General features: G+C 40.5%; 1 protein-coding gene across 1 annotated transcript in view; it reads right to left on the bottom strand.

The window, feature by feature from the left end:
• LOC147079056 (uncharacterized) overlaps positions 1–22,611 on the bottom strand; it is a 90,366-nt gene that overhangs the window by 5,956 nt on the left and 61,799 nt on the right. Inside the window, exons 36-43 of the mRNA XM_085952914.1 lie at positions 13,168–13,359; positions 12,122–12,313; positions 11,220–11,378; positions 10,222–10,998; positions 9,962–10,142; positions 9,665–9,759; positions 8,102–8,819; positions 1,098–7,780 (exon numbers count right to left, since the gene is read on the bottom strand). Coding sequence (XP_085809040.1) covers positions 1,098–7,780; positions 8,102–8,819; positions 9,665–9,759; positions 9,962–10,142; positions 10,222–10,998; positions 11,220–11,378; positions 12,122–12,313; positions 13,168–13,359 — 8,997 coding nt within the window. The remainder of the gene's footprint in view (positions 1–1,097; positions 7,781–8,101; positions 8,820–9,664; positions 9,760–9,961; positions 10,143–10,221; positions 10,999–11,219; positions 11,379–12,121; positions 12,314–13,167; positions 13,360–22,611) is intronic.

Raw genomic sequence — 22,611 nt, forward strand, 5'->3', positions numbered from 1 at the left:
TGTGCATGGATTTACCGCTGACAGTACATATTATCGCAGCTATAACAAAAAAATATATGTGTAAACACCAATGACATTATTAATGGACAACTCACTCAATACAATAGTTAGCAAATAAATTCACGCATAGCGACATTCGCACAATATGTATAGGTAGACGTCACGCAATTTCCATTATGCGACATCACGCATCGGGAATTTATAGCAATATCACCTTTATTGTAATGGCGTTAGAACAGTGTTTCTAGTGACAATCATCATTTGAGCGAACCATTCGGCAGACCCGACACAAAGCATCGGGAATTTATAGCAATATCACCTTTATTGTAATGGCGTTAAAACAGATTATGCCATTCGGCAGACCCGACAAAAAAGTGAGTGTTCTTTCCAGATGCGTCGTCCATATTAATGTCATTGGTAAACACGTATTATCGTGCAAATTGCAAGATTGCATGCATGAATCAAAAAAGTTCAGAAGCACTACACACTATTGGTGCATGTATATCCATGCACGTGTACAGGCACTATATTATCGTAAATACAACATCAAGATTAATATTAAATTGCCTAACCCTCACGAGTTATCATTGCACTCAATAGGCATAGAGATGTTGACGTATTCAGTGACAAGTTGTGTTTGTGTTGTAACATTTCGTTTTGCTAATTGAATATATTTTTTCATGCAACATAATTGCAAATAATAATCATAACTGACACTCCAATCAATCCAAATAAACATCTACATATCGTCAGCTAATAGTGTAAATCTGATAAGTCCTTTTTTTACGAAATTGAGATTTTGATGCCATTTTGTAGGGAAAAAATAATATTATATAATAAGAAGTGTCTCATTACAAAAACCAATACTTCCATAATTAACATAAGCAACAAACGAAATTTTGCAGTCAACATTTTAAAAAAGCTAAATAATAAACTAAATAACAAAATAAGTGTCACATCATATAAAATAAAAGTAAGTTTAAAATGTGTAGGCTGTCGGTGAACACCTAGGTGGACGGACGCTAGGCATAATATTGTCTGCAAAATTTTAAAAAGGTTCTTGGCCGTTAGCAATTAAGACAGCAAAGTGAGCTTACGATTTTATATCCGATGGGGTAGATGTAGTTGGGCGTGTGGAAGGACGCCAGCTGATGAGGCAGCAACTGCCCCACAGACAGGAAGATCAACCCGCCCACCCTCAGTAGGTGAGTCAGATCACAGTGATGCATCACCGCCGCCACTTGCCGGCTCTCATCCCGCTGAACGTAGACTCTCCGACGGACGCTCAACGTCGTCAGTTCGCTCTCTTTCTCTCCTTTGGGAACATGTGAACAGCAGTACACGGTCTTGTTCTTATAAAATACACACTTATCTTTAACGGCGCAGCACAGGTGGTAAACGTTGCTGCAGCGCGTTTTGAAACAACGAACTGTGGCTCCAGTCTTTTCACAAAATACGCAAGCTGTGGATATTCCGGTCTGTAACGCGCTCTCAAAGTTCATCAATGCTCCATTGACGGTTTCGTACACTCTATCGGACCAGAGGGCGCAGTTCAAGTGCACCCACTTGTCAACGTCATAATTCAAAAGCCTGGCCGGGCCGTCAGCGATACCATCACCTTGAGAATGGCAGAGGCAGCACCTCCTCATGTCATCGGGCATCCTCTGCGGGGTGACTGTGATGGCTGTTCTGAAGACAAGTTCGGTGATCTCCCGGTCAGTGGGTCGCTTGTAGCGCGTAGGCGGGACAATACATCCCGGGGACCAGCGCTTGTACAAGTGGCCCCGCAGGAGTTTCGGAGGCGTAACGGTTGTTTCTTCTTTGGGGACAGTCTTCACGTCTTCTTTTTTAACTTCTGGGATCGCCCGTTCGATCTCTGTCAATTTCATTTCGATGCTTTCATCCTTAGTTTCTTCTCTATCTACTGATTCGACGAATGAAATATCCATTTTTTCATCTTTTATATCTGGTTTGAAATCGATATCAGTTTCCATCCGCTCCAGCAGAGGCGATTGAATAGATTCCTTTTCTTTGGTCGTGCTTTCGGGTCTCTCAACGCAAGATTTATCAGAGAGAATGTCAGTCGGACGCCACGCAAACCTCTTGTAACATTGCGCGCTGCAGAAGTATAATTCTCCTTCTCCGTCGCCGAGGAGGTCGCTTCCAGGCGACTCGACAGCAGTCAGCAGAGGAAACTCGGAAGCCTTGGCTCTCACAACGGAATCCAGAATGACAACGTCGCAGTGCCGGCAGAACTTGGCAGCCCCGTTGAGAATGCTTTGGATGTCAACAGGAGTTCCCTCTTTGCCATCCTTCCCCTTGTTTCGATAAAGACCCAGCCGGTGGGAAGGGGGAGTCGCAGTCCGCTCGACAATGTGGTAAGCTGTAGGCGGAGGGATGTGGAGGATTCCAGCGAGCTCTCTCAGAACTCCAAGGATGTCTTCTGCAGCACCAGATGTCAAAGTTAGGGTGACAGTCATATTCTCTCCGCTCTCAGTGGCAGCTGCAGAGCCGGACACTTTGGATCTAACTAACGGTTCCCTTCCTATGTTATCGCAGACATTCTCCTTATCAATCTCTTCGTCTGGTAAGACACGGATCGGAACAGGCTTGACTCTCACAGGAACGGGGGTGACAATCCGGATCACCGGAGAGAGCGACCGTTTGTTTTCTTCGTCACTGTCTGACTCCTCATCGATGAGTTTGAGGCCAGGAAACGGTCCAGGAGAATCCCGCAGACAGCTTTCCGGACTGGAACTGCTGACAACAGTGTCAGGGGTCTCCACGTCCCGCTCCTTGCAAAGGAATTCAAGTTTACGGTCTTCGGCGTCAGCGTCAAGCCTGATTGGTGAAAATTCCTGATCATAGAAACCTCTTTGGGTGGACGCCGGTGCCCTCTCAGGAATCGGCTCCTCATCGCCAAAAGGTTCTGCATTGTAAAAATCGGCCGCGTCAGGGATACGCGCGTCACCGAAGTCACCAGCGAGATCTCCACACCTGACGTAGCCGTCCTCTCGTGTCCCGAGCTTTGTCAAGTCACCTGATCCGAAGACCGGACAGACACCATAATTCTTGCCCAGCAACGGCTCCTGGACCTGCATTGGCGGCAGGAGTTTCAGCTGAGCCATAAGTCCGTCGATGAAGGCATCGTAGTCCTCTTCCGCTCTGGACCCTTTCCTCGGCCTCTTCTTGGCAGTCACGACCTCAGTCTTCTGGGTGCTTTGCATCTGCCGGCGCTTCTGCTGGTACTCTCTCCTTTTTCGCTTCTTGGCCTCGAGAGGTGTCTCAGGGGCAGATCCGGCTTCAGGGGCGGTGTCTGCACTTACAGGTGCATCGGAGGTCTCGTCCCTGGTAGACGTCTCTGTCTTGCATGAGTCGGAGGCAGCGGAAATGCCTGACACGGCTGACTGCTGCGAGCATTCGTCCAGCAGCTCCCTCTTTACCTCCTGAGGAGTGAAAGGGCGTCCGACCGGACTACGCGATGGTGGGGCGACCTCCCTTTTGGGAAGCCGTGGAGAGATCTCACCGGACGAGAGGGAAAAGGCGGACGGGCCGGACGTCGGTGCCGGAGATGATGCTGAAGTCGCAGGAGGTTCCTCTCTGACAATCAGCTTGCTAAGAGGTTTCCGCACGTCCATCAAGGACTGGGTTGACGACTGCGCAGTTGGTGGAACTGAAACCGCGACAGGCGGAGCAGTAGAGCACTGTGGAGGTCTCGAAACGAAGGAAGTCTCTCTGCTGATGAGCTGCCGGGGGGAGCTCTCAGGCGGTTCGACAGGCTGAGTCGGAAGCATGTGTGGAGGAGGGATGGAAGGCCTCGCCAGCTGCGCCTCCAGAGAGGGCACTAACCCGAGACTGGGGGCACTCCTCTGACCGGCAAGCATAGATGGAACGGATGCATTCCTTGGGGGAGCCACGGTTGGAGAGCTTCCACCCGAATTTTGTAGGAGTTGCTTCAGTAGGACATTCTGTGACTCATCGGTCTTCTGGGCACCGCCAAGAGAAGAGAATTTGCAGCCACTGGACTCAACACCTACGAGTCCACCCACAACTGATTCATCTCCCTCCACCGGCTCGCTCTTCACTATCACTGATTCTAAGCTGCGCCGCTTGGCCGGTTGGATATGCCCAGGAGCTGCTTCGCTCTTCGGTTCATCGGTAGATTTGGAACGTTTCAACGGGGACATCAGCTGACTGTGCAGAAGTTTGGAAGAACTAGCTGGGTTAATTCCGGGAGCCAACTTTCCCACGACCGTCTGACTCAAGCCAACCCCCAGAATGCTATGACCAGTGGCGTGAACAGAGGTGACCGCTTGGTGTGAAGTGACGATGGGGGAGGGCCTCGAGCTCATTATAAGGGCTGGTGGCTGGCTGCTGCTAATGGTCTGCAAGGGGAGCTGGATGCCCCCACCGACATGCCTCCCAGAGAGTAGAGTGGAGTTCAGGATGTTGGCTGACACCAATTGGGCTTTGTGCAGCCCCATTGTCTGCAGGTTGTTCTGAATCACAGTCGGCAACATTTGTGGATTGGCTGACTGTATCTTGGACAATGCCGGCATTTGTATAATCTGTTGTGCGATGACGGCAGCTTGATTTTGTGAGACGGGAGGCGCGCTATAATCATCAGGGTTAGACTGATGCAGCACTAGGGGAGACCTGGCAGGAGACTTGGCCACAAGCATTGGCCCCGTGTGTTTGGGAGAACCACCTGGAGATCCCGCTGGAGACCGCTGCTGCCCTCGTATTAGACCCCCACTACCTGATCCGGCTCCGCTCGATCTTGCGGTAACAATATTTCCTTGCAAACTTTCTGGAAGACTGTCGGGCATCATACTATTCATGACAGCTTTATCGGCCAAGGAACGATTGACGATTTTGCCAGCGTTGACTTCCACTTTGGTAGACGGCAGTAAATTTTCAAAGTTGACTTGGGTTGAAGTCCCCGTTTCGGACTGAGTATGACTTTTTTTCACGGATGCAATTGTCTGATTGACGGCAGAATCCGCCTTAGACGTGCTCACAGACGACATGATAGTCCTGACCTGCTGTGAAACATTGGCGATGTTGGTAGTGAGTTCGGCGGGCTTGGAGAGAGGAGAAAGCTGCGGAGGATTCGCTGTCACCCGAGACGCAGCGATACCCACAGGGCTCCGTGATGATTCCCGAGATCGCATAATAACATGAACAGGAATGGTAGACTTGGCGGCTTCCTGACTCTGCTCAGCCTCAGCGGCGACGGTGCTGTTCAAGTCCTGCCTGATTATGTCATCGAGGTCAGCTATGGAGTCTCGCTCTCGATCGGTCAGGGAGGATGAGTTGTCCTGGGAGGATGCATCAGAAACGGAATCCCTCATCTTGACGGGGAAGAGTTTCGAGTCTCCTCTCATATTGTTGAGCAAATCCATCATTTCCTCAAAAGACTCCACCTGCTTGTGCGTGGAGCTGGCATTACTGCTTGCGTCTGTTTCATGAGCTTGAAGAGTGATATTATCAAGATACTGCTCTTGTGAAGGAGTAGGCGACGGGATGGATATCTGTATGGACTCCTGAGATACGTCGGAAGTTATTCGCATATTGGAGTCCAGCACCATATCTTTGGTCTGATTCGCAATGGCCTTGATGGTCTTCCGGCTGTCAGAACCACCATCAGTCTCATCACTCACGCTGCTGACCGTGCCGGGAATGAACATTTTGGAAGGCTCCGCGACCTCATCGACTTTCGTCTTCTCTTCGTCATCACCTTCCATTATATTGTCAGGAATTGTTTCGCTCACTCTGTCGGGCGACTTGGATATCTCAGGTTTACCGATCACAATAGCAGAGACGGTCTTGGAAGGCAGTTCAGTGCGTCTCGTGATCGCGCTTTCGATGTCGACATCTTGCTTGGGTCGAGAACGAATGATACTTGATATTGCCTGCGACGCCATCAAGTCGGTAGGAGTGGAAATAACAGGGCGACCAACTGTATAGGCAAGTTTGTGGAGAGCCGAATTTAATGTCTGCTTGATGTTAATCATGGGAGCGTTATCGACGTCAGACATCTTGGCTTTGGTAATGATATTCAGATTTGAAGGTTTCGGTTCGCTCTCATTGCTTTCATCCTGACTCAACGAGCTGTCAGGTGACGCAGATTCATCTTGAAATATTTTAGCAGGAAGAGTGGCATCGCGCGACATTCCCAGGGTAGCGACCTTCGAACTTGAAATAGTCAAGGCTGCTGAGCCGTCAAGGGTCTTCACAATCTTCTGCTTGACATGCTGTTGCGTGAGAATCGGAATCGGCATTCTCCGAGAAGGATTCCCCGGACTGTCCGTCGAAAGGGAGACGACCGGACTCAGGGTGGCCATCCTGGGAGCATTCGAAGAGATCGCATTGACGACCGAAGAGCCGGGCCTTGATATGGAGATGCCCAGAGCGGCTGGAGTGGATATGGCAACGGGAACTTTCACGTGAGAAACGGCCGAAAGCCCGGGCGCACCCTGTCCTCCAGCAGTCGTAGGTATGACAGGAACATTGAGACTTTTTAGCACAGGAACAGAAATGGTCTGGTTTGCTATGGAAACGGAGGCGACCGTCGCCTGTGATGCCTCGTTTAGCATCTTCGCATTGGCATGAGGAGTGGCGAGCACGGTCGCACTTATCAAAGGCAATCTAGTCAATCCTGAAGACGACTTTCCAGTGTTGACGAGCTTGAATTGATGCATGGAAGAAGCATTCTGGGGTGGTTTGGCACCCAAACTAATCACAGCTACAGTCTTTTTGGTGGTCTCCGTCCGAGTGAGGGTGACAGGTGGAGCTTCGGTGTTTACTGCAATGGGTGGCTCGGCTGTCAATGCTCTTTTGGCTGGCTCCTCCTCGACAGCGTCTTCAGGTTTGCCACCGTCGATGAGCTCTTCGAAGTCTTCTTCGGTGGCTATCCTCTCTTCGGGTGAGACCACTCCGGAGATCGTCGCGATTGTGTCTTCCACGTCGTCAACGGGGTCTCCTATTTCTTCGTCAATTTGCATCACACTCCCATCTGAAACAGGAGACGGAGAGGGCTTGTCGGAGAGGTAGTCCTCGATGTGGATGCATCCCTCTTCGTCCTCGCTGCCTGACGTCCTATTGACACTGTCCCCGTTGGAGTCGGAGGCGCGTCGGACATAGCCCATTGCTACAGGACCCTCCTTTTCAATGTAGCAGTCATCATCACTGTCCACATCATAACCCACAACATCTCCGGGAAACAAAACATATCCAGGAGACTCCGATGGACTGCCAGCCGCATCTGACGTTTCGACAGCGGGGAAGGGCTCCATGACGGCGAGCTCTCCCTGATCAGAGTCCGCAGCGGCCGCGGAAAGGGAGACTTCAGCGCCAACGAACGATTTATCAGTCTCATCGTCGTAATCAACAATCTGCCGCTTCTCGTCAGGACTGCTATCGATCAAGACGATGTCTTCATCTGACTGAGCGCCACAGTCCACCGTCGGAGCTTTTTTCTCGGGAAGCGCTCTGGTGATTTTCGGCACCGGAATCCTGGGCACTTCAGGCGGCCCAGCGGAACCCTCGGACTCCCTGGCACCCTCGATTGCCGTCCTAGCGATCTTCCCTGGACTGACAGGAGGAGTGTCGGAACTGTCGTCCAAGTCGTTGTAGTCGGCATTAACGAGAGAGGCTATTTTAGAATTGGCGGCGATCCCTGACACAACGGTCATCTGTGATGCTTTAGGTTGAGGCTTCTTCTTCAGTATCGAGACTTTACTGATATGTGACTCTTTCTTAGGCTTCATTAGTTGACCTGAAAGAGAGAATCAATGAAATCAAAAAATATATATTTAGGTCAGTCATGCATTTCATCATTGAAACTAGAAAATTGTGTAACTCCAAAAACACTACTCTAGAGGAGAGACAAAAAATATTATGGTTTCGTATACAAATATATGGAGGAGTTAAATCATCCATGATTTAACAATGTTACAATTTTTTGCAAGACAGGTATATATTAACAACAGCCACTAGATGCATTCAGTCAATTTTCGATTAAAACGGAGTTACACATTTTTCTAGTTTCAAGGACGATTTGTATTATAGTGGTGCCATTGTAATCTTTAATACGCACCATCGTTCACAGTTTGGGAACTGGAGCTCTGGATGGAGTCCGCAGATACCTGCCTCATAACCGGTTTGTTGAGTCCCCACATGGGGGATCCGCCCCTCAGTCCCATCTTAAAATAGCGAAACCGAGCCACACCAGGCGGGAACGGAACAGCACTGTGAGGAGCGTTTGGATTGCCACCCCCACCGCCAATGTTTGACATCTGGGGATCAGTCTGCGGTGGCTGTAACTGCGGTTGTTGCTGCAGCAACTGCTGACTTTGTTGCTGTATATTTTGTTGCAGTATTTGTTGTTGCAATTGTTGTTGCTGTAATTGCGGCTGCTGTTGCTGTAATTGTGGTTGCTGCTGTTGTTGCAATTGCTGTTGTTGCTGTAATTGCGGTTGCTGCTGTTGCTGGAGTTGTAACTGTTGCTGTTGCTGTAATTGTTGCTGCAAGTGTTGTTGGCGTTGCTGCTGCGACGGCTGCTGGAGCTGTTGAAGTTGCTGTTGCAAGTGATGTTGCAATTGTTGCTGCTGTTGTTGTTGTTGCAATTGCAGTTGCTGTTGCTGAGGTTGCGATGAGGAAGGAGATGGAGTAGATCTAGCAGCGATCAAAGGACTTCTCACGGGCAGAGGAGAACTGGGCGGCTGAGATCCGATAAGAGGGCTTCTGGAGAGGGGCGAACTGGGTGGCTGACCCATTGGGCTATATTGCTGGCGCTGCATCATTTGCTGTCGTTGCTGTAAAAAAAAATATACATGATCGAATTATAAACATACTTCCCGATACAACCAGTTGAGCGTAGTTATGCAGAAAGCAGACAGTCCACACAAACTACAGAGATTTAAGCACTTTTATGTTACATGCGATTACTTGTTGTTTGTTTGATTGTTTTTGAATGATACATATGTAAAATATATACCTATTATTTTATGGAACTTTCAAGGATATAAAATAAATTATTTAAGAAATATTGGTATTTAAATGGCTGGCTGCTTTCTACAAAATATGAAAATTCAATGATCTTCATTCTGCAGAAAGCAGCCATGTCTGGTTTTGTTTGAAGAAACTCCATTTTTTATCAAATTATTTTATAGACTGAAGCGACCAAGTGAAGAAGCTGACATGGGGCAGCCTTCACTCTGCTCTGAGAGAAGCAGAAGATTGAGAAGGGTGGAAAGTCTCGGTCATTCAAAAGATGATAACGTTTTATGGTGATAGACGATCGATGGATGAACGACCAAGAAGATTTACTATTTTTCAGAAAAAAACGTCACATCAAGAGTGAATTCTGCAAAATTAGGAGACCAACTATTTGTGAAAATAATTAAATGCAGAAATAGTTCGTAAAGTAAATGTGGCTGCTTTCTGCAAATCAGCGGTAGCGTGTTTTGCATTATGTGAAATTTTCGTAACGCATTTATGGAGTATTGTTGTATGCAGGCAGCCTGGCAGATTTATACAGAAAGTAGAAAAACATGTTAGTTTGTGTTAAACACGATAACTCGTTTTTTCCCAAATTGTGGAGTCTGCTTTCTGCATAACTACGCTCAATTATAGTTCATCAGACGAGGTGAATACTTACGGCGTCGCCAGGTGGAGCACCAGGAGACATCAGAGGCTGAGGACTTCCCAACGGAGATGATTGTCTACTGTTAAACGCCACACCCACTCTCATTCCTGTGAAACATAGTTATATTTGATGTCTCTAGAAATATTATTTTTATTCAATTATTCAAAAAGACACCAAGGGACAGGGTGTTACAACATTGAAAAAAACATTCAAAAAATTTTTCGACTATAAATTTTACTGAAATAGCAGATTAATCTGTAAGGCACAGACATGAATAATATATTGTTTAGTATGACGCAAAATACAAACCCTGTTGATGCATGGCATGGTGCGCTGGCGGCCTGACAAATCTGGTCTGCAAGGGAGACCCTTGAGGCCTGGGAAAGACGACCTGGGGCGACCGACCGCCACCGTTTCCCCCCTGAGGACTGAAAGGAGGGGGAGGGGTCCCGCCCGTACGAGGAGACGCTCCCCCACTTAGCGACCCGCTCTGTCAAAGCAAAAAAGAAAGTTTTGAATTTTCATTCATCACAAAATTAAGACAAATTAACATATTCTGAAATATTTACCTGAACAGACTGAAGTTGAGGCGAGTGAGAAGTGACAGGGCTGTGAATATTCTGCAGCTGCAGGCTCATTTGCGGGCTGGGGGTGGAGATGGGCCTCTGGCTCTGCAGCTGTTGACTCTGCCCCAGCATCTGGTGCTGTTGCAGAGCGGGCAGGTGAATCTGCCCTTGGGGGGTAGGAGTGTTTCTCTCGTGCTTTCCCGCGTTCATGACCTGCTGACCTTGCTGATTGGAAATCTGATGATGTAGCATCTGAGGCGAGACGGCCTGGTTGGATATCAAGTGCTGCTGTATCTGCTGAATCTGAGGATTCTGCATCTGCTGATTTTGTATCTGCTGCGTTTGCTGCAGGTTTTGATTTGAATTTTGTAACTGTTGTTGATTTTGTAACTGCTGCTGACTTTGCAATTGTTGCTGACTTTGCAACTGTTGCTGACTTTGTAATTGTTGTTGATTTTGTAATTGTTGCTGATTCTGCAAGTGCTGTTGATTCTGTAACTGCTGCTGTTGATTTCCTTGCATCAGTTGGTTGACGGGATTCATCATGGTGTTTATCCTCTGTGTCATCATGCCGTGCTGCTGGACAATCTGCCCCTGGACGGACTGCGACGGAGGCTGGGACTGAGGCTGAGGGTGCTGCATGGGATTGGTCTGCCCTTGCAGCTGCAGCTGAGGCGACTGCTGCTGACCCTGCTGCTGGGAGAAGATGCTCTGCTGGCCGATGCCGAGCTGCGGCTGTCCCAATACGGGGCTCTGTTGCTGCTGCTTGTTCCGGTATTCCTTAATGTAGACCAACAGCCATACAAAATTACATTACATAAATACGGAATGTGTTACTCTTCTAAAATCTGCATGGATAACTAACTGTCTACACGTTTGTCTAGTATTTCAAATTCATAATATGGTTTGTTTTAACTTTAAGTAACAAAAGTGAATTATCCGGATTAAAAATGAAAGAAGATATAAAATCAACGGGAGACAAAGCAATGACGAGAACCTACCTGTATGAGCATGCTGTGCTGTCGGCTCTGCTTCCTGGCTGACTCGAGATGCTTCTGGAGAACGGCCTGTTCGGCTGACACCCTAGCCAACTCCGCCGCATCGGGAACGGCCAACTCGTTTCCAGACTTCCGCAATTGCCGCTGCTTACTATTCAAGGACTGAAAAACAAACAAATATTGTGACAACCTCCATCGATAAGCCGCAGAATCATTCATAACACATTGAAAATAATGTGTCAATTTTGTCTTATACCACCAAGTCTGGATTACATAGTAGGCGATTTTACACAACAAAATACAGGCAGAACCTCAACTGAACCGTTTAGTATCGAGTGGCCGCGCGGCTTAAGCGTTGGACTATAAAGCCGTGGGTCCCAGGTTCGAATCCTGGGTCTGGCAAGTACACATATTGTTTTTCAATTTGTGTGTGTCAGGGTATGGACCTAATAGGTTGAGCAAGTGGCTGACATCCATTTCTCGTAAAAAACAAAATCTGTCTATACAAACCTCCACTCTGCGGAGGCCCATATGATCCTATCAGGATCGGACATGGTCGAGAAAGAAAAAAAAAAATCACTTATATTATCATCAGGACTGCAACAACCCGGTGTGTCTTAGATTCCTCCAATAACTTTCTCCACATGAACCTATCCATGGAGGCCTCTGTTCAGTTCTTTACCCCAAATATGGGGCTGCTCCATCTACCTAGTGAATTTTTGGCCTGCCTCTTCTGCATCCTATTCGATTGTTTGACATTACTGTCGTTCATACAGTGAATATGCGCAGTCTTCCAATCTGAATTGATTGAATCTACACAGACCTTAAAGCACATCATTGTACCTTCGCCTGCAAATGTTTTTCCGTCTCTAATAATATGTATACATATACCACAAAAAACTTACTTTTCTAATTTTTCTCAACTTCTGCACTTCGGTTTCATAGTACTTGAGCTGATGAGTGAGAACATTATTCTGCTGCTGGAGCCATTGCTCATAGACCAACTGTGTCTGACGGTCGGCTTCCGTAGCAATTCTCTCGGGGGGCAAGGGCGGTGGGGGTAGATGTGACGCATTGTACAAAGGAACGTTTCCCACCTGATTTCACCAAATAATGAGTTAATTTCAACATGAGAACAAAACTATTCTATTTGCAAATTTAAAGAATGTATTCTGATACAATCTTATCCAATACTAATATAGTATTACAGATGAAGTTGTCTAACATTTGGCATATTATTCAGAAACTTTTATACTATGAGGGACTTATTTCCAAATTCAAACACCAGATGATATATGTTGGTATATTTATAGCACGCATATCTATAGGTCGATCGCGGGATGGATTTTAGTCGATAGCACCATATGCCTATAGGAATTGAGTTGCGAAAATATAGAAAGGGTTGTAATATAATATCGCTAAAATTTTAAATGAAAAGAATTAACTTTTGACACGATTTACTAGGTTTTTGTGAATTCATTTTTGAAATGATTGAAAGTATTATGGATGCAAGAATTTCACACAGACATTCAATAATACATATTCAATAAAAATCCGCTTATGTCGTAATTCTTGGGTTCGAATCCTGGGTCTGACAAATTCACATGTTGTTTTTTCAATGTGTGTTTGAATCCAATCGGTTGATCAAATGGATCAAAATCAACATTCATTCCTCGCAAAAAAGTACCTGTTAACAGACCCCCCACTCTGTAGAGGCCCATCTGATACTCGAGATAAATCGAATCGATGAATCGAGCATGAGGTGAATCTGATTTTTAACCAAAATGGACTACGAATTTTAAAAGATAGATAAGTACTTAAAAATGAGCTCTACCTACATTGTAATAAGGGCAATTCTTACAGATTTTTTTTTAGATATCTTTGCAATTTTGTTTGGAATGACATGAAATAAGGTTTGTTCCGATATTGACATTGTCAGCTGTGATATTACCTGAGGTTGTTGGGGTGTCGTAACAGTGGGTGTGGTGGGTTGCTGCCACTGCGGTTGATGCTGTAACTGATGCTGCTGAAGAGGGGGGGTGTCCACCCCCGGAGTGGAAGGGGTCAGAGCGTCACCCCCCTCTCCACGGCCCTGCTCCCTCTTCTCCTGCTCAAGGAGTTCTTCCAAAAGGAGAGGCTGCTCCTAACCACAAATTCAGGTAAGTCATTGTTCAATTACATACCATACACAGTTTGCTTTCTGGAAAATTTCTCATGCCATCTATCGATAAAATTCATGACTTTTATTCATTTCTGCCTATGATACCGTGGAGTAAGATAACGGTTTAAAAACAAAATATTTATATAGATTATAGAATAATACTGTAAGTAGGTACCCACCAGTGCTAAAAACTGTCTGTTGGACAGCGGTAAAATGAAAATAATAACCATACACACTTGACATTAATCAACGTGTCATAATATAGGTACCTACAGTAGATAATAACACCGGACAACAAGCATAATTGATTGAAACCAAAATATCAGAATAAACTGAACATGTTCAATTTAAAACATCTGAATCTTTCTTAGCGCTCCAAAGTATGGTACAAGGTATGTATTTTCATACAAATAATAGTTATGATTATAGACAATAATTTCATACTATTTAAAGATGTTCAATTCATGACAATTGCATTGTATTGAGTGTAGCAAAATCTCATATTTAATTATTTTTTAGAAGTCAAAGTAAATGTTAAATAATCGTTTAAAATCGAGTCTTCATCACTGATGGGCAGTGCTATATTAGAGACATCGTTGAAGAGATCATGTGTCTTTTTCTATTGAAACAGAAAGAAACATTAAATTTTGGTTCTGATAATCAGTAATATTAACAAAGTCATGTTTTGTAATAAATGTGTACGTAACATATAAAAAGTGTACAGTAGAAAATCAGGAAACAGCTACTTTTCATTAGACTATATACGTGTATGGCGTGAATACGTTAATAAGTCTAAAAACATCAATTCTCAAGGCAGCTATTTGTACGTTTAGTTTCTGTGGTAAATCAAATTATAAAATTATGTTTTTGGATGTATTTCAATTTTAGTAAAATGTCTGTAAATTCTCAACTAAAATTTAAAAACATTTCTGATTTACCGCAGAAAATGAACCTTACAAATAGCTTCATTGAATTGATGTTTTGAGGCTTATCAACATATTCACGCCATACACAGATATAAGTATGTAAACTATGCAAGTCAATACAACTATTAATTTAATTCACAGAATGCAATGAAATCTATTTATTACAGCTGTAAATACCTGTAAAAAACTTTATCACTTATCTGACATCATTGTATAGTGATCTTCCAACCAAAGTAAAAACAAAACATAGACCTCTGTCAATTTTGGTATTCATGTATAAACAGAATTTTTAAAAATCAAACAAAAAGTCAGCAAAACGTATTGAAAAAGCATGCGGACAAAACTGAATTTTAAAAGCATTAAATGCAAAATCACAGAAGGGCCAAAGCACATGCACAATTAATGTTAATATTTCTTCATAAAATAAATACAATTTAATATACTGTCGGAAGGTTCATTATTATAATAATGCATTTTGGACACAAGGAAAGCTATATAAGTCAGCGTTCCATTTATATCAATCGGTGGCGAAGGGTGGAGGTAAGCTGTTAAGATCCGCCATAAATGGTGCACAGTACACTTTGTCAGTCTTACATATTTGTCTTCATTGAAATAAGACAACAAATTACAGATGGTTTTTAAATTCAATTAAACCCTGCGAAAACCAAGCCATAATAGATAATACAGTCGAACTCGGCCTTCGCCGACAATAATGAAAAAGTATCCACGCACATGGTTGAAAAATCCAATGTTTATCCGTAGGTACCTACCAGCGTTCATTACAATAAACAACATCTTTTATAGTTTATGAAGGCCATGCTTGTTTCGATGATTTTTATGATGGGTTTCAGATTTTTTAATTTTTACTTTTTTTGTTGTGACCGCTCATTTAATAATACTTATTCTCTGATATAACGAGTACCGCTTATAACGATCAAATTCAGTCGGTCCCATCTTCCTCGAAATAACCAAGTTCGACTGAAGTCAAAAAATAGTTGTTTTTATCTCATGGTTTGGTTTCGGCAGAGATTAATGAATTTTCAAAAACCAACCAACACCAATATGTAACTGTATTCTTAATTCAATGTAAACAAATAAGTATGTACAACTGAAAAAGTGTGCACTACTTTTGTCGGATCGCCCACAGCATACCTAAAATGTTACGGTTTGGTTTAGGCAGGTTTTAATTGAATTTTAAAAACTAACCAGCACCATCTGCCATTTGTATTGTAGTTCAATTAAAACAAATAAGAATGTCTGAAAAAGTTTACTGTGCACCATTTATGTCGGATCTTAACGCCCCACCTTCCCCCCTCGCCACAGATATCAATGAAGTTTTAGGAAAATGAATACATCAAAAACATAAGGATTTTTTAAAAATTGTTAGTTTCCACTGTATGTCCATATTTTATTAACAACTATTCTAGTACTAGTAGTCTATCAAAAAAATATACATTTTACTTTTATAGTTTTGATTATAATAATAAATGTAATATGCATATTTGAGTGCATATCTCTATTACTAATTTTAATCTTAGAAGATTCGATAAATGCTGATATTGTGATGGTGTTAAGTATACTGTTGGAACTATTTAATAATAAAAAGGTTAAAAATAATTGAATTATAACATATTTTATTACGTAAGTAATTTCTAATGATAAATACTAACAGTATATTACGTTATTGTGATATTTCATTCTGTGATTACTGTATTCAACAAAAAATATTATATTATGTAGTCCTTGAACAAAAATAGTCCAGTACATTTTATATGTCAGTTTAGGTTTTTACATAAAATAAAATTTTCTTTCAACAGTAAAATTATGTACTCATTTGAAGTTATTTACGATTATCTGAGAGAAATATATCCATTCATGATTAATCTTATTTTTATTTAGATTCTCCTATAAATTGAATTGAATAAATTATAACATAATGTGTGTAAGTATCTCAATAAAATTCTATATAGCTATATAATACCAATGCGAAATGGGAAAAAAATATTCATTTATGTACATATGTAACTAAATTCCAATAATAAAAAATCTTATTAGATGGATTGACTATGGCAAATGGAATCACAATTACCAAAAGAATTTGTATGCCTGCCTTCGAACATAAACTTAAATGACAAAGTACACGTCAAATAGTCATATTCTAGCAGTTGTGTTTACAGTTCAACACAAAATATAACACCTAACCGTTAATAATATTGCCTTTTAATAAAAAAAATAAAAGCATACACTTGTATGTAGTAGGTATACACAATTGCTAGAATAGGGCTACTGATACCATGTATGAAGTGCATATGAGGTAATTTAGAAGCTGCTATACATTGGATATAAATATATAGGAGTAGATTTATATTATATATAAACTTGCTCCTGTTGAATACCAATATAGGGTAAATGGCGTGCTCAAGTATTCTTATAGAGGTAATGAGACATTTCAAAGGGGGAGTGATATAGATATTATTTACAATGTATTTGGGGAAAAGGACTCTGAAAGTTATATAATATAATGCATCAGTCTATATTCTATTAAAAGGAGAAAGAGTGGAGTGAATTATTTACATAGTATACAAACCAAAGGACCTGTATTCATTTTTATTAATAAAAAAAATATATATACTAAATTATGATTCATATTTTAACAGTCTGAAAATGTTGAAATGGAAAATCTTGTCTCAATTATTGACAACATCCAAGAGAACTTTTTGTTACCGTTATATTTGGAAAATCAAAAATATAATTACGTGAAGCATGTACCTATTCTATTATAATTGTGGGAATGAAATTACATCTACCGAAAAGTTGTAGGTATGTTGCAATTAAATAAGTATCAATTAGTGTACTGGCATTGAAAGTTCTAATATCTCTTTTCCTATTACATACAAGCATATTTTATAATTCCAGTAAATCCAAACAGCTGTCAATGAATCTAATATACAATAAATAGCATAGGTGTTACATTAATTTACTTCCAATTTGATTAACGTAATAAAGTATGTAATCTTCATGCAGATTACGCTAGCTAGGGTTCGTGGAGCAAACAACTAATACGTGTATACATTATATTGAAAGGGCGTATAGAAACAGTCCTTTGGCAAGTAGAATGGGGCATATTTAACATATGCATGTGTGCTAATCCAATAGATGCAATTCAAAAACTTCCCACTCAGAATTCAGTATGAGGTGTTTATATTATCTTTATTGACATACCCGAGTTATTAAAAGTATCATCATTCTTCACAAAATGCTGCAAATGAAACAAGATTTAATTTTAAATCTGCATACAATGTAGGATATTATTTCAAATCTCTTCAAAACTATTCAAATTCATTGATGCCTGCAATGAATTTATCAGAGCTGAGTTTTTTTCCCCAATTAACTTGCAACTCACGAGACAGTGAGAATATGTCTCCAGCTTTCAAAATGTTTACAACTTTTTCTTGGAGTGATAAACACACTTCATTTAATATTGTCAGCATGGCAGCAAGATACGAAATTTTTAAGAACAACTAAATTTTTGTTAATAGATTAACTAATTGAAATTTATGATCCAAAAATATCCCAACAGCTCTCACCTCAATTAAAACATTCTAACGAAGAAATTGACCCATGATAGCCGCCGGATTTCTGAATGCAAAAGCAGAGCTGATATCACATCATATATCCACGTGTAATTTTAAATTACCGTAAATTTTAACGGATGAATTTTAATAAAATGAATAATCTGGACAGCTTCATCCAACAGTGTTAAGTGTGTTTGAAACATTTTTATCTAATCTTTTTCAAACCTTCGAAAAAAATATCTTACAAAATCCAACTCTCTCGGAATCCTAAATTTTACCTCAGAGAACCCATTTAAGAAACGCTGTACCTCAATAATTCAAACGATTGTTTTAAATCCCTTCAATTCCTTAAAGGTAAATTACCTTTTTCTACTCTGACACAGCATATACTTCCAGTGTATCGTAACAAACAATAGATGAGGATTGGTGGTAACATATTTGCTCAATCAATTAAGTCCATGCGCTGCATCCAAATGCACATATTGACTGAAAAAAGTGCATATGAATTTAACCCAGGCGTGATATTCAAACCGACAACCTATTGAACCAGAGGCAATCATTCTAACCTTTACGCCACTGCAGGGAAGAGAGGGGGTCTAATAATTAACGATGATTTATTGCATATCTAAAAAATTTGTATATTTTTTGTGCAAGGGAATCGGACACCCAACTTGAGCCGAGCGATCGTTGAATTGCATTTATTGAATTGAGGCCCACTGAACACCTATAGTGTGTGTTGAAAGGGACATTAAAAGGGAGGGTAGGCTTAATAGGGTGCAGTGCAATGGTCCTTATGGTATGAGGGCCGAGGTGCACTGACCTGCAGCAAGAGAGGGCGCCGCACGCGCACCCAATCGCCCCACGGGTCCCCGCCCAACCCCGGACCACAATCCGGGAGAGGCATCTGTCACACCAACCCAGCCAAGTTAACTCACCCGAATTTTATTTCATTTCATACACTATATACACATCCACAGCCTTATTCATTACCGAGAAATTAATTTAATGGAATCATCTAGACCAACGGTTCTCAAACTGGGGTCCGCGGTCCCCTAGGGGAAACGGTTTCGGTAGGACCGCGAAAAACGAATGCATATTTATACTATTTATATTTTTATAATTATAACATGTAACATTTCTTGGGTTTTGGATTTGGATTTATCCCAGGTAGGGAAAGCAAGTAACTTAGCTCCGTCGTTACCCCCACCACACGAAGATTCGACCTCTCTCTCTTTCGTGCTCCATTTTCACGAAAAAATGACAGCTTTCAAAATGAAGCTCGAACTATGGATTGTAAAGTTAGAGAGGAAGAATTTTGCCCCATTTCCAAAGCTGAACACATATATTGATGAAAATGAGCTTGAAGTCGATGGCAATATCCCTGAGTTGATCAAATAGCATGCCTATTCATTCTTAGCGAAGAAATTTCTTACTATTTTCCTGACATAAGAAAATTTGAAAAATACCATTGTTTTATCAATAACCGGAGTACTCTCCATTAGTGATCTGCCTTTGGAGAACAATTTAATTCAGGAACAGTTTATTGATTTGATTAATGATGGGGGTACAAAACATGTTTTCCGTGAAACGTGTTGTAGTGATTTTTGTATTGAAATGGCACAGTCCTAACCTGATGTTGCAAAGATGGCTCTATGAGTGCTGATTCCATTCGCAACCACCTATGAGTGTGAGATGGCTTTTTCTACACTACTTACTATCAAGACAAAATCTTGAAATAGATTATACGCGACAAATGATGAGTGCTGCACTGGCCAAAAAAAGCCAAACATAGAAGAACTGGTTCAGGCAAAGCAGATGCATCCATCCCATTAAAATTGTTATTTAAATTTAATGACTACATAACATATAATATTTTCTGAATACATAATTGTTTGTAAATAAATGTTTTATTGACAACAGCCTATAAGCAGTACCGCGCCGTAGGTATGTGACACCCTTGTGCAAAGTATTTGGCACCCCCAATTTCTTTAAAATAATATAGATTTTCTTTTTTCATTAAAGGGGTCTGCGAGCCATCGAACAATTTTTAAAGGGACCGTCACAGGAAATTTTTTAAAGTTTGAGAACCACTGATCTAGACCCAATTGAAAATACTATATATTGACCTAAACATACGGTGAAGACTTATTTTTTTATATGTAGATATATTATTGTGATCATGTGAAAGGACTCAAGTCAGTTGGATAATTTCTGACTCATTAGTCACATGAAACAGTCTTTCTAAATATGCCAGTGACAGCAGGTTTCCATAGTTATAATTGAATGGTTCACAAGCATAGTGAACCAAGTCCATTCTGGTTATTTTTGAGTAAGCTAGGTTCAAACATAATTTTTGAGTATTTCTTATTCTGTAAGGGTATGATTTCCCTAACACAATAACTTAAATTTACTCTGAATAACACTTCAGAATTGCAATCACACCCTTACAGATTTAGAAATACTCAATTATGTTTGAACCTAGCTTACCCAAAAATAACCAGAATGTTAACCAAAATTGAATGATTTATGCATTAACAAAACAAGTTACATATCCAAATAAAATGAGTTATACTGGACTGGCTAGTAAAATATAGGATATTTAAATAGAAAACAGATGTGTTCATTTGGTTGATTCCATACATAATATTAAACCGAAGACAACACAATACAGTAAAATCCCGTTAATTCGGAATCAAAATAATTTCGGGACCGAAAATAAAAAAAAAAAATTGTGTCACAAAAAGCAAAATTTAAGATAAAAAACACTAAAAATTAAAAAATACATATATTTTGTTGCAATTTTGTAACATTGTTTCCGTTTCTGATACAATTTTTTACAGATTATATCAGTGGTGACTATTATGAGTCATTCAACAAAATTAGATTTTATGAATTTTAGCAAATATTTAGCGATTTAAGGCGATTTTCGTAATAACCATGTTCATATTAATGGGGTTTTACTGTAATACTTCATAGCTGATTATGTCAGTTTTGCAAAAATTAGCTTCATCTATGAATGATGTGAAATGCACTCCAATTGAGTACATGATACAGGAATATAATTGTATAATTATTAATCTGTGTATTTTTAGGATACATTATTTAAAAAATACTTCACTTTATGTTGGGGCCAATATGGTACCTAAATAAAATGTGATTGTAAATTTTCATTAAATATCCCCCCCCCCCCTATGTTCGCATTAGAGATAAAACGCCTTGGCGATATTTTAAAATCAATTTGTCGAAGACCTTAGAAGTTTTATCTCCGTGTCAAAAAAATATTATAATATACCCCATGATATGTGTAGTAGTTAGTTATCATGAAATTTCAAATGCAGTGTTCACAGTTGAAGATTGATTAATTTTAATATTCTATACAAATACAGTGTGAAATTAAACCTCCTCCAAATAAAAAGAATGTCTCAAATTCTACAAAAGACAATAAATAACGACATGCTTCATCAAAAATAGTTCTACAAAATAACAGCCAAAATTTGATGTCTGCAGTGCATTACACACACATTTCAGTCTATCTTTAAAAACAACAAATTTAATATCATTACCACTAAACTTCAATACTCTTCATTATTTCTGAGTATTTCAGATAGAGTGAAAAGAGTAGAAATTAAATAATCGTCAATGAATAATAAAATTATATTAAACTATCCAAAACTGAGTGTGGCTATATTATAATTTGGGTGTGGCTGTCTTCACACACCTGTAATGCACTCTTTATTAATAAATGTTTGTCAGTAAGCGGCAATAAAATCAAATAAAAAACATTGAATGTAACAACATGAATGCAACTGAAAGCCTGTGATCACAGTCAACAATAATAATTTAGCGGCAACTGAACACCAAATCAAACCAAATCATAATTGTTCAAATAAAAACAACCGGTGGAAAGATTTCTGTGATCAATGTTAATTCAATTCTGTCTCGCATCGCATGTCCATTTCACTCTTTTATTATGAAAATGTAAAAAGCAAAACACATCTTTAGATTGCATTATTTTTGGTATAAATTTTAAACGCATTGTCATTATATAATCTTAAAAAGAATGCTTTACTTAACCTGTCTCTACCTCTCCAAAACCAGATGAACATACAGTTATGTTACATTGTCACAGAAATTATCCCAACATTTAATAAGATTTCAAAGTTTTACTTCAATACCTTCATATATTAGAAAATTAATATTGTGTTAACAGAGTTTCAATTGATAGATTCATGCGTGTTTCAAAATGTATGTACTTAATTATTATTATGGGAATCCTCCATTATCCCGATTTATTAGTGTTTAGTATATTAATATTGAAAATCATTCTCCATCTATTAAAATTTTTAACTGAGTATGAAAATGACTCATTATTAAATCATAGCCAGAGAATTAGTCTTGGTGTATGTTCCATGTCAGTGTAAGTTGCATTGTAATAGAAAAACACTTTTCTGCCATCATTTTTTAAGAAACATCATATCTGACTGACATCTAGATACATTATTGTGGATTAAATAGTTGCAGAGACATTATACTTGACACACATCAGTCAAGATAAAATTTACAAAAATACATAAATAATTTCGAAAGTCTCGGAAACATACTTATTATAAAAATTCTAGAAACCCTCCAGACATTAACCCCTGTTTAAGAAATCCCCTGAACAATAATGACATATTAAAAAATAAAAACTCGTTAAATAAATTATAATATGTAGATGTGGGTCTATTCTATAC

The sequence above is a fragment of the Rhyacophila brunnea genome, unplaced genomic scaffold (genome assembly GCF_057557595.1).
Source record: "Rhyacophila brunnea isolate RB1 unplaced genomic scaffold, BYU_Rbru_1.0 scaffold_10, whole genome shotgun sequence".
Taxonomy (NCBI): domain Eukaryota; kingdom Metazoa; phylum Arthropoda; class Insecta; order Trichoptera; family Rhyacophilidae; genus Rhyacophila; species Rhyacophila brunnea.